Source organism: Lepidochelys kempii, chromosome 1 (genome assembly GCF_965140285.1).
Source record: "Lepidochelys kempii isolate rLepKem1 chromosome 1, rLepKem1.hap1, whole genome shotgun sequence".
Classification (NCBI taxonomy): domain Eukaryota; kingdom Metazoa; phylum Chordata; order Testudines; family Cheloniidae; genus Lepidochelys; species Lepidochelys kempii.
Window position 1 is genome coordinate 96,777,481 of NC_136380.1, and position 13,513 is coordinate 96,790,993.

Consider the following 13,513-nt stretch of genomic DNA (forward strand, 5'->3'; position numbering starts at 1 on the left):
AGACAGGTATGCATTTCTTACCTCTTGTCTGACGGAAAACCTGTCTTTCACTTTGCTTGAGACTGATACCTTGATACAGACTTTAAAAAACATATTTTCAGTATAAATACACAACCTCTTACATAGCATCTGTACATATATTTCACAACAGTATTAACAACCAGCATGACCTTGGCTTTCATTTAAGACCTCACAGATATTCTCTGGGGAACCAGAATGTACACACCAGAATCAGGATATGCCAGTAAGCCAGTTGGCATTAAAATTTTCTTGGGTCACAATAATATATTTTACAGTTTATAGTGCAGGGTAATTAAGGTGGGCAGACATTCCTGATACTGTTTATTTGCATTATGATAGCATGCAGAGGCCCCAGCCAAGAATAGGGTCCCCTCATACTAGGTATTGTACAAACAGAGAGAGAATCCCTACTCCCAAAGTGCATACAATCTAAATAAACAAGACAGACAAAGCATGGGAGAAAGGAAGAGTTATTATCCCCATCTTACAGATGGGAAACAGAGGTAGAGAGACACCTGGCAATGGAACCAACATCCCTTAAATCACACTTCATTTCTTTCATCACAAGGCCAGCCTTTTGCTCCAAGGAGCCACCATCGATTGAACTGTTGTGCATAATTCCCTTGCTGTGTCCAATATTTATTGCTATGATTTCAACTTGTCAGGTAACGTTACACTTCCCTCTATCAGCAGGACACTAGAGGACCACTGTCCTTCCACAGTAGAAGCAGGTGTGATAAAGGTAAAAAAATATTCCTCCCGGGACATTTCCCTGACAGGGCAATCTGACCTGCTGAATCTAACCAGCAGGTGATAGGGGAAAAGAAATGGGGAAACTACTGCTTGAGAACATTGGGTCAAGGAGAGCAGGAAGTGGTTGAAATGTGGGATTTTCAAAAGCACAACTTGGGCTAGGATTTTCAGATGTGACTAAGTGACAGACTCAAGTCCCACTGATCCTCAATAAGTCCTAAGTCACTTAGTCACATCTGAAAATCCTATCCAACCTCATTTCAGTAATATTACTCACATGACAGTTATACCACTGTTAGCTAAGTCAGTGCTTCTCAGCCTTTGTAGATTACTATAACCCTTTCACGCATCTGATTGGTCTTGCATACCCCAACTTTCACCTCACTTAAAAACTACTTGCTTACAAAATCAGACATAAAAAACACAAAAGTGTCACAGCACATTATTACTGAAAAATTGCTTACATCCTCATTTTTACCATATAATTTTCAAATAGATTGATTGGAATATAAATATTGTACTTATGTTTCTGTGATACTTGAGCCTGTTTTTCACTTGTGAACCTTGTGTGAAGCCTGAACCCAGGCAGCAGGGCTGAAGCATGTATCTTAGCTCCACGGAGCACCCTATAGCGTGGAACCCTGGGCATTTATCCTGCTTGCCATCCCCTGATGCCAGCCCTGCACTTGCTACCCTCCCAAAACCCATCCCCTGAGGGCTGCAATCCCCAGGTTGAGAAACACTGTCTAGATGAGTGGAGTACCCCCTGGGGTACATGTACCACTGGGCTAAGTTAATAGCTCAAGATCAAACATCTTTGTTTAGGACACCTTTCAACAGTGATAGAGATGAGTGGGATTTCTCCAACACATCCTCCCTCCTGCTGCAGTGAGAACAAATGCAGAAGAAATACAATTTTGCAGGGCAGTTTACAAAAGCAGCCATTTGAAATATCTAAACTACCTAAAATATATGACTCCTGAACAAGAAGAAGATAAAGTAATTCTTCTGCTTGTTAAAGAGACTATATCTGGGGACAGCTTGTGATTAAGCATGTATTCAGACAATATTCAAATTCTACTTGAAATAAACCTGTTTGCTAGACTGAAATTTAAAAAAATCCCTTTTTTAAAGAATGAGATTTAAAATGATTGTTTAGTTCTATTTTTAGTCTAATGTATTTAGCCCCATATGCCTGCAAGAACTTTATTAATTAGGTGTTCGGTTACTGGCACTGAATCCTGTGCTTCTTGTGTCCTTCCAGAATATGAGCTTAATTTCCAAAACACAAATATGGAAAAGCCATGAAATACACAGTTAAGGTGATACTTCTCACACAGCACAGCCATGCAACTTTAAATCTGCGTCCTTGAATTCCTACCTTATGGAGTCAGGGGTGTGTGGGTGGGGTGTATATTTGATTGCCAATTATTTCAAGTTAGCTACAATGCTAGCCTGGACACTCCACAAACACTTGTACTTCATCCTAGGCTGAGCCACAATCATATGTCCTGGAACAAATGTTTGCAAAGTGACCTGACTAGCATGCACAAATATGTTTGCTTACTCCAATTAATTGGCAATTAACTCACATTAAAAGCTCCACTGTATACATACCCTCAGGGAACTTGTCTTGTAACTGGAGGTAAAATCCAAGTGAATACTAGACTTTAAGCCTACCTGCTAACTCCCATGTCTTCCCTAGGATTAAGAACACACCTTTTTCCATCGTGAAAACAATGCCATGGGAATCACAGCATGTCATCCCTTCCTCAACCTTTCTGCACAGGCAAAGCGCTGCCAACCAGCGGCAAGTACTCCCAAAATCAACGGCGTATACGAACGGAAAGGACAGTGGGAGTGCATGAAATGGCGTGCTTAAGTGGAGCTGCAGGCACAGGAAAAAAACAGCAACCTACCGTTACAGTGCCAGTTCCTATTGCCAGCACCACAGGGACTCTGACTGCATTTTTGTCTGGAAAGTGTGACCATAGCGCCGTATTTCCTGATTACCCACCATTTGCCTTTGGGGAATTAAATGCTCACATTTTGGAGGGGTCTAGGATACCCTTGGAATAACCATAACTCCACATTAATGACACTTTTGCACGTGAATTTCCCTTGTTTGAGTAAGTGGGCATGACTCAGAGGCAATTGCAAAAAGGAACAGAGCTGTGAGAAGGTTTCCTGAGCGCTCATCAGCTACCAGATGGAGGCAGTGCCAGAACGTGAGGGACTGCCTCACGGACCCCCAGGCTGCATACTTTCCCATCAGGGCCCATACTCCTTTCTGCATGTTGGGAACTTCAGGAGGTTCATGTCTGTGCACCAGAGGTAGGTCATGGCTAAGCACTCCAGGAGGTCACCTGTTCACAGCTCCCCACCCCAGTCTTGGCTCTCTGGACCGGTTCCACAAAGGAATGAATGGCTAACTTTTAGGTGACCAGAAAATCCCTGGAACAACATTGGGATCCACAAAACCTAAGTTAGGCACCTAGGCTCCCTATACAATGAACACCTCAGAATGCAATCAACAAAGCCACCACACTAGGTAGGGAGCTGCTTAAGCATCATCATGCTAGTGTCCACCTTATAACTTTTACTCTAGGGGTTAGAACACTCATTTGTGATGTGGGAGACTCAGGTTCAATTCCTCACCCCCTCTGCCTGACAGAGAGAAAAGATTTAAACAGTGGTTTTCTACTACTCAGGAGCTTTAGAATATTATGATTTGAGCTTCCACCATCTTTCCTGTTTCACTATGGATTAAATAATTAGTCTTTGGAGCAGGTGGACTGGAGCCTAAGGATATGTCTACACTGCAATTAGACACCCAGGGCTGGCCTATACCAGCTAACCCAGGCTCAGAGAAGAGGCTGTTTAATTGTGGTATAGAAATTCGGGCTCAGGTTACAGCCTGAGCTCTGGGACCTACCTCGCTGGGTCCTAGAGCCCGGACTTCAGCCCAAGCCCAAATGTCCACACTGCAATTAAATAGCCCCTTAGTCCAAGTCAGCTGGCACAGACCAGCTGCAGGTTTTTAACTGTAGTATGGAAATACCCTAAGTCTCCTCACCACAAGGTGGGTTTCCTAACCAGGCTAGAGTCATTCTTGCACACTCTCTTGAGCCCATCTCCTGCCCCATATAAGCACTGCAAGGTTCTAACAGAGGGGCAGGATCATGTGGTACTCCTCCTTGCCTGGGTTCAAAGATACAATCTAAAAGTGTTATGTCAAGCACAAAACTGGCTGACAGGCCTGCAGCCTCCCCAGATATCTCCCATAAGTCTCCTCCTAAACCCCCATCCCCTGAAGTACCTTAACCTTAGAACATTCCACATCCCCCAAATCAACCAAAACCCTCCCCTAAACAGATTAAAAACTGGCTGACAGGTTTCACAGGGTAATTATAAGTGATCCTTGACTAAGGGACTCTAGTAGGGTCCCACAGGGACCAATTCTTGGCTCTATGCTATTTAACATTTTTATCAATGACCTGGAAACAAAAATAACTGATGAAGTTTGCACATGACAAAGACTGGGGGAGTGGTAAATAATAAGAGGACAGGTTATTGATACTGAGAAATCTAGATTGCCTGGTAAGCATAGTGCAAGCAAACTGTGTATGCTTTAATATGGTGAAGTGTAAAGCTATATAACTAGGAACAAAGAAGGTCAGTCATACTTACAGGATGAGGGGACTCTATCCTAAGAAGCAGGAATGCTGAAAAAGACTTGGAAGTCATTGCGGATAATCAACCAAACATGAGCTGGCAGTGTCACACTGTGGTCAAAAGGGCTAATGTGATCCTTGGATGTATAAACAGGGGAACCTTGAGTAAGAGTTGAGAGGCTGTGTTACATCTGTATTTGGTACTGATGCGACAGCTACTGGAACACCACATCCAGTGCTGGTGTTCACAACTCAAGAAGGATGTGGATAAATTGGAGAGTTTGGCGAAGAGCCATGACAATGATTAAAAGACTGGAAAATCCACCTTACGGTGATTGAGCTCCTTGAATCTATCTATCTATTTAGCTTATGAAAGGGAAGCTGAAAGGGTGACTTGATTACAGTTTATAACTATGTGAGGAACAAAAATTTAAAGCTAGATAAATTCAGACCAAAAATAAGGCATAATTTTTAACAGACAGTAATTAACCACAAACAATTTACTAATGGAGGTGGTGGATTTCCCATCACTTGCATTTTTTCAATCAAGGTTGGATGTTTTTCTAAAAGAGATGCTCTAGTTCAAAGAGGAATTAACTGAAGGAAGTCCTTTGGCCCATGTTATACAGGTCAGACTAGATCGGCAGATGAACACATTTTTGGGGTCAGAACCCATTTGTAAATCTTGTAGCCTGTTGTGACTCAGAAGCCTCCAAAAATCCAATGTCCCCCTCACCTGGAAGGGTCTGGCAGGGGACAATAGGTTTCAAAGCGAAGATTCCAGATGCAACTGGGGGAGGGGCAGTGAGCCAAGACTATCCCCCTCCCCCAAATATACACATCCCATAAGGGGCAAAGGGAAAGTGGAAGTTGGGGGCCTGGAGGGAAAGTGGAGAGAGTGGGGGTCTCAGGGTGCACTGAGGAAGGAGCTGGGGAAAAGATATGGAGACTGGTGACCAAATAGCACCCCAGAAAACAGCCCCCACATATAAAGGGATGGGGAAAGATCTGGGAGGCTGGGGTCCAGGATGGGTAGTGTGACAGATGGAGAGTTGCCCAGCCGCCGAGGAGGGATATATTGGTGGGCCCAGGCTGAGAGGCCAGATAGGGGTTTGGAACACAGGGTGTCATCCAGCTGCAGGGTGGTACAACAAGGGGCCAGGACTGGAGAATGGGATAGAAACTACTTTCTTCCAGCTCCTGTCCCAGAGGGGTCTGGGCTTGGCTCCCCCTCTGGGCATTGCAGCAAGCTGGGTTACATTGCTGCTCAGGTTTGGCCTAGCCTTCTTGACAGGAGGCTGGCCAAGCTCAATTCGTGAGAATGGTGTTGCAATCTAGTACATGGGGTTGAAGTGCCAGTCAGTCAGATTTGGCCCAGTAGGCCCCCATCACCATTTATGCCATCTATTGCACTGGGTGCTTACGCTGTAAGCCAACCCTGAGTGACTGTAACCTTGTGCAGCGGATGGCAAGGTCTGGAGCGGAGGGCTGAGCCCAGCCTGTCCCGCAACCCTTTAACACATTCTGATGACCCAATTTTGAGTCATGACCCAAAGATAGAGAAACCCTGAACTAGAGGATCACAGTGATCACTTCCAGCCTTAAAAAAAAAAGTTATGACAGCCACCTCTGCCTGAAAAGAAAGGAGATTTAATCCACTCCTGTTTCCAAGACTGAACTGCTTTTTAAGGACAAATCATTTTAGAAACTCCCTGCTGGAAAAACATGGGAGCTACCTGCCACAATCCCAGAGAAGAAGACCAGAAGCCAGCTACATCAAGCTTGTAATGTTCAACATGTACCAGGCAATTTAACTGCCAAGGAAGTGTACCACAGAAAAATGGCAATGGCAATATCAAGGGAAAGGAGACTAGACGAGCCCCTTCTCCTTGATGTTCTACTCTTCAGATAGGTGGGATGACTCCAATAACTATGGGGGGAAAAAAAAAAAAGATATAAAATTATCTGATGCCCCATCACAGCCTGAAAACCAAGGTAGAACCACCAGGAAACCTTGTTTAGTAAAAGGGAGAAGCCTCCAATGATACAAACTGATCTGCAGGGGTGAACCTCTATTTGTTCACACAAGCCCAACTGGGTGACTGGAGACGCAGATCAACATCCAGCTGAAACTACAAAAGAATATAAAGAGAATTACAAATACCAAGCCAAATTCAATCAAGCCACAAGATCTCTACTCTTGCAAAAGTAATAGTTCTTTCACACAAAAAGTGGCCATGTACTCAGTAACATCTCCTCTGCATTACAGTACCAAGACCTGCAGCATTATGAGATCAATACTAAACCAGTGCCCCAGCAGAAGGAAGAATATCACCTACTTAATCAACATTAGGACTTTCCCTGAAGGGCTCTAGTCCAAAATCTGACCCAGGTAGATGCTGCTAAGCTTGTGAGACGTCACAGAATCACAGCACAAACTGGTAGGCCTATTTGCCAAGGCAAAACATTTTGAATTGGATCTTCAAGTGATTAAAGAGGCAGTTAAGCTATTTGAGGACAAGTTGATGCGATCATAAGTCTTGGTACAGACAAGTAAGTGCAGAATAGAAGCATACGACCGAGGTGAGGGATCCAGGATTTATGGAGACTACAGATTAGGGAGCTGCAGTTTTCAAGATCAGAGATAATGAACTGTCATTACTATGAAAAACGAGATTGCAGTGTTGTTGTAGCAGTGTTGGTCCCTTGATATGAGAGAGACAAGGTAGGTGAGTTAATATCCTTTATTGGACAAACTGCTGGTAGTGGAAGGGACAAGTTTTTGAGCTTCACAGAGTTCTTCCTCAGGTCTAGACATGGTAACCAAAGTGACCAAGCTAAATGCAAGTTGAGACAGACTATTAAGCATAAGGGGTTCACACATGCTGTAGGGACCATTTAAAATGAAGTGGACAATTAATACCTCTGCAGTTTTTGCCAAACAAGGACATTCCACTCGAGAAGTAGATTGTATCATGGAATGGCCACCCAAATACCTCAGGAGAGCCTGCTTCAATACAGAGGGAAAAAACCCACTGCCTGCACATCTCTAGTAGTCACCCCTCAACCCACAACAGAACCTATTTGGGGCAGCAAACACTTACAACCCATATTTGATGGGGACTACATCCTGAAAGAAATCTTTCCCAAACCCCCTCTTCTGGCCTTCAAACAACCCAACCTCATCACAAGAAGCAAGCTCCTTACTGACCAGGACACACCAACCAAAGCAGCACAAGACCCTGCCAGAACAGATGCAAAACCTGCAGTCATAGCTCCACTACTATGACCACCAATACCCCCCGCCCCAAAACACATCTTTTAAAATCCATAGGTCCTACATACACCTGTTACAAAATAGGGTGTACCTCACCCAATATATCAAATGCCCCAACAACTATGTGGATGAAATCAATCACTGTGCTCTCTAATGAACTCAGGCAGCACAATGATAAGACAAAAATATTGTATTACCCATGAGTGAACACTTCACTCCAAAGCAATCACTCCATATCCAGCCTCAGTCCTCATCCTCAAAGGAAACCTCAAAAGACGAGCCTGAGACCTTAAATTCATAACTCTGCTCAACACTACAAACCATGGACTTAACAAATACACTGGTTTTATGGCTCAGAACAATCCGTAACACACTCTGCTGCTTAACGTTCCATCGTCCTACGACTGCAGAGCTATTCATTGCCTACTTAATTTTAAGTCGTCTCCTACAAAACGTGCAAACCCTTATGCTTAACAATATGTCCACCTTGCATTTAGATCTGACACTGTGGTTACCTTCTCTAGACCAGAGGAATAACTCTGTGAAGCTCAAAAGCTTGTCCCTTCCACCAACAGCAGTTGGTCAAATAAAAGATATTATCTCACTATCTTGTTCTCTACAAAAACCTTGGCTTTTTCCATTCCTTATGTGTTTAGTGTTACAAGCATGAGCTTATATTAAAATAGTTTATGAAACAATTTCCCTGGTGACCATTTAATGCTCTCTTTACTTATTCACATCCTTGTCATCTCCAAGAGAGGGTAATGTCTTGTTCTCGACTTAGGGCTACTCTTCAAGACCCCTGGAAGATTCAATTAATATACAATGCCATCATTTAATTTTTTACCAAGAGAGGCACAGATTGAATCAACTCATGCATACCAGAAGATAATCAAGTTAGACAAAAAGAAAAGGAATACTTGTGGCACCTTAGAGACTGACCAATTTATTTGAGCATAAGCTTTTGTGAGCTACAGCTCACTTCATCGGATGCATTCAGTGGAAAAAGTTAGACAAGCACTTTATATTCAAAAATCAACATTGAAAAATCCATATTAGCAGCTTTTCCATAATTATAGTTTTCTACAGAATTTTGTGAAAATTCAGGATATTTCTCCCTTAAAAAAAAAAACAAAACAAAACATTTTACAAGGAAGTTTTACTAACAAGCAATGTATCATTGATAAGATGATCTAAACTCTGATAATGCAAACCATCCCTCAACTCAGTGAAACAAAAAACTATTTAGCTTTTATCCCTCCGGCAAAAAATATTCTTCATATCACAGGACATAACATTTGAAATACTGTAACAAATTTAGCATTCAAGTTTTTCCAAACATTCCAATTGTAAACATGAAGGAGAAAAATTATTTGGGGTAATACAAGAGGTAATAACTGGATAATGATCACAGTGACAAAATCCTTTGAAAATAATGGAGACAGATAATGGAATGAAATTAAATACAAGCTTCATGAAAGATCTTTTAGGGTGAGAACAATTTCCCAAGAAAGGTGATACATACTATTTAGGATATTTAAAATTAGACCAGACAATGTTCTAGAAATGTGATCTATAGAGAACAATACTGCAATGGCAGGGAAATAGACTGTAACCATTTAGGTCTCATCTCTACCTTTTGTGATTCTGTATACCTTTGGTAGAGTATAGAACATTTGGCTCCTTAATGTTTAAACAGCTGAACAGAAAATATAATTTTGCAGCTAACATGATGGAATAAGTATAAGAAGTGATGACCTCTCTAGTACATATGATACATTTCTGAACTTAAACACACCAATAACTTATTTTCATCAAAAATACCAAGAGTTGTATTCAAAATGTTTCTTAATCAAAGTGAACAAAACAGGTTTAAAATCAAGCGTATCAATGTATAGTATTATAAAAATCCTTCATATAGTTATTTAAAATAAATGTTGATAAAAATTTAAGGATATTGCACTGAAAACTGATGTTAACAGATTTACATCTATAAAATCAAGTATTAAAAAGCTCTGAAAATCTTTCCCATTTTGTTCCTTATATAAAACTGTGAATTCATAATTGTCCATGTATCTTGAAATATGAGAAGACTTCAGCTTGGTCACTTGACTGCAAGTTTCTATAAAGAAGACATGGTCACGAGGAGAGAGGATGAATTTCCTTTATGTTCTCTCTTCCTCCCTACAGTACATCAAGCTGTGCAAATAGTTCTCTCACAGGAAAGGGTTCCAAAGCTTTCTCCGCATTCTTCCAGTTGCGAAAATTGTCTCTGTACCACTCAACTAGCATAAACGAGAAGGTTGAATTTAAGACATAGAACAAATTAAACAGAGAAACAGATAGTTAGGTATATTTGTACCCTTTTCCAGATACCACAAGGAAGCTAACACAGCAGTAGTATAGTTATACATAAATTGCATTCTGTGAAATATATAGCTAATAATATTTGAAATCTTCAGTGAAGTCCTTAACCAAGATACTATTGTACCATATCAAAATGTCTACTTTATTTTTGCCCCTGTTTTTAAATGATATTAATAATGTTAAGGTGACTTAATGGGTTTCTTTTTAAAAAAATACTAATAGGAACATAAGCTACTTAAAGAGGAATCAGTTCTACTGGCTAGTTTGAAGAAGTAAGCTCGGCAGCATTCTAACTTTAGCTACTCGTAATATAACACTAAATTTCAAAACCAAAATAGTCTCTACTTCTTTACTCCCAAATAACCACCCCTAAGTGAGTTACAGATATTAAATGTAGCATACTTGTTTTCTTTATTCCTTCCTTCCAAGGAACTTTAGGTTTCCATCCTAAATTGTGCATTTTTTCTGAATTCATTGGATATCTTAGGTCATTGGTAGGTCTTAAAAAACAAATACAAAAATACAAGTTTAAAGAAAAATACAGTTAAAGCATGTACAATATTTTTCAAAACAATTCAGTGTACAGCACTTTGCCTAATATGAGTGCTTGAGGGCACTGTAGAGCATTCTTTAATTAAAAATGATTTCCCCATTCAAACAGATCTACTTTGTCACATTTTCAAAACATTTCTATCATGCATGTGATCATGCACAAAACTCATCATGTGCAGCTGCCCAGGAAGAAAAATGAGGAGTTCGGCCCCTACAGTAACTTAAACCCCACTGTGTTAGTGTGTTTATATTTCCACCCATCCACCCACTCTGGAGGGCTTTAGAACCCAGATGGTGCTTCCCACCAACCCATGTGGCCTTTGGAGAAAACTGCAGAGAAGCTACCAGAGACTCCAGCTGATAGCGGCAGAAGCACCCAAAGCTGAGACCTCATCCTTTGGGCATTCAGAGAATCTTGTACAGTTTTCACTGGACTTTCTCTGCCCGCTGCTGGTTTGCTGTTTGATCCTCTCCTTCCCCTTCCCCCACCCCCAAGTCTTTTCACCTTAGTTTCACTCCACATCTGTCCCTCTTACCCTCTTCTCTACCTTTTCTTTCTCCCTCACCCCGTTTCTTTCCCTTTGCGATCCGTTTAACTTATTCCTTCCTAACTAACTGTGTGTGTCCCCCAAGTTATGGAACTAACGATCATGGAAATTTATGTCCAGAAGAAACCTCAAGAGGTCATCAGTCCATCTGGCTGTGCTCAGACAGGACTAAATATACCTCCCAGACCATTCTTAAAGATGTTTGTCTAGCCCATTCCTAAAAAACTCCAATAACTGGGATACCACAAGCTCCCTAGGCAACCCATTCTAATGCTTATCTATCTCTCTGAACTGATTAATTCTTGTCTTACCATCAGAGAACAGGAAGAACAAGTGATCACCATGCTCTTTATAACAGCCTTTTACATATTTGAAACCTTCAACCTTTGCACCTTGAGAGTCAACAGGCCCAATTATTTCAGCTTTCCTCAGAGGTCATATTTTCCAAACAACCTCTTATTTTGTTCTCTGGGCTCTCTCTAATTTATTCACTTCTTAAAGCTGAAGCCTCACCAGCGCTGGGTAGGGAAGAATAATTACTTTCCATGTTTTACATAACATGCCTGTTAAGACACTGCAGAATTATATTTGCCTTTTTCGCAACAGCACCACACTGATGACTCATTCAATTTGTAATTCACTATAACCTCCAGATCCTTTTCTGCAGGACCACTGCCTAGCCAGTTATTCCCCATTTTGCAGTTGTGCATTAGATTTTTTTTTCCTTCTTAAGTGCAATACTTTGCACTTGTCTTTATTGAATTTCATCTTGTGGATTTCAGATCAATTCTCCAATGTTTCAAGAAACCTAATTCTGTCCTCCAAAGTGCTTGCAACCTCTCCCAGGGTGGTGGTATCTGCAAATTTTACAAGCATACTACCTCACTCCATCATCCAAGTTTTTAATGAAAATAACAATAGTACTGGACCTTGAACAGACCCCTGCAAGACCTCACTGGATAGGTCTTCCAAGTTTGACAGCAAACCACTGATAAATATTCTTGAGTAGTTTTTCAACAAGTTATGCACCCACCTTATAGTAATTTCATCTAAACCACATTTCCCCAGTTTGCTTACAAGAATATCATGTAGGATAATGTAAAAAGTCCAGATATATTATGTCTACTGCTTTCCCCCCCCCAACCACTAGACCAGTTACCTTGTGAAAGAAAGCAATTAGATTTGACATCATTTGTTCTCGAGAAATCCATGCTGGCTATTAATTATCACCTTATTTTTCTGTAGGTTTGAGCAAATTGATTATTTAATAATTTATTTTAGAATCTCTACAGATATCAGGCTGAGTGGTCTATAATTCCCCAGGTCCTGTTTTTATCTCTTTTTGAAGAGAGGTACTATGTTTACTTTTTTATAGTCCTCTGGGAGGTCATTCATCCTCCATGAATTGTTGAACAGTTAATGATTCAGAGATTGCTTCAACTAGTTCCTTAAGAATAGTAGGGTGAATTTCGTCATTGTCTGCTGTCACGACACAGTTTCTTCTGCTTAAGTGTTCTACCCTTCTAGCACTCTGTGTATGTTTTATCTATTTATATTTTAAGCTCTTTGGGACTGGGACCATATACTACCCTTTGTACAATGCGTAGCACAGTGGGGGTCCATTTGGAGTTGGCTCTTCGGCACAACCATACTAAACATTATTAGTAATAGATACTAATAATACACTGTTAGGAAGCTTCAAATATTCACCTTGTTTGAAGCTCTGAAGATATGGCAGTACTCTAGAAATCTAGAACAGCAACATCACTATTAGTGAGAGCTCAGTGCTGCTCAATACATGGAACCTAAATGTACCAATATCCACTGATGGAAAGTGAATGAGGAGAATCCTACTTATGTATTTCACCTTTTATCGAAAGTGCTGCTTACTTGAGGAGAAAAGCTGCTATATCACTGCATCTAGGAGCTCATGCACCTAGGCAGTAAGCCATAGCTACATTCCAGGAGTTGACATAAGACACAGATGCTGCTGAACCGTTTGGGTGCCAGTGGAAATATGGATAAACTATTTTCAACACTGTTCCAGTAACTGTAGTGATTTCTGTCACATAGACACAAAAGTCTTGTCTGTTAGTCTCCTCAACCACATACCTTCTAGACATTGAATAACCGTTACTTAAATCAAATAGAATATAAAATGTCTTCTGCTACATTTTAAGATGTTATAGTACTGTCACCATAATTATTTTCCAAGATGCAGCCTACAGAGCTAGTCTTTCCAATTTCCCTGCTTTATGTTTGTTCACAGCAAGTGAGGCAGGGTTCATATTTTATAGAAAACTTAGTTTTCATAGGACAAT

At 40.9% G+C, this 13,513-nt stretch overlaps 1 protein-coding gene across 3 annotated transcripts in view; it reads right to left on the minus strand.

Annotated features, from left to right (window-relative positions):
- Positions 1 to 8,651: 8,651 nt before the first annotated feature.
- Positions 8,652 to 13,513, minus strand: part of TGDS (TDP-glucose 4,6-dehydratase) — a 35,652-nt gene continuing 30,790 nt past the window's right edge. For all 3 annotated transcript variants that reach the window (XM_073347731.1, XM_073347723.2, XM_073347740.1), the window contains 2 exons: positions 10,495 to 10,592; positions 8,652 to 10,010 (listed from right to left, as the gene is read on the minus strand). In XM_073347731.1, the coding sequence (XP_073203832.1) occupies positions 9,910 to 10,010; positions 10,495 to 10,592 (199 nt within the window). In that variant the 3' untranslated portion in view covers positions 8,652 to 9,909. The remainder of the gene's footprint in view (positions 10,011 to 10,494; positions 10,593 to 13,513) is intronic.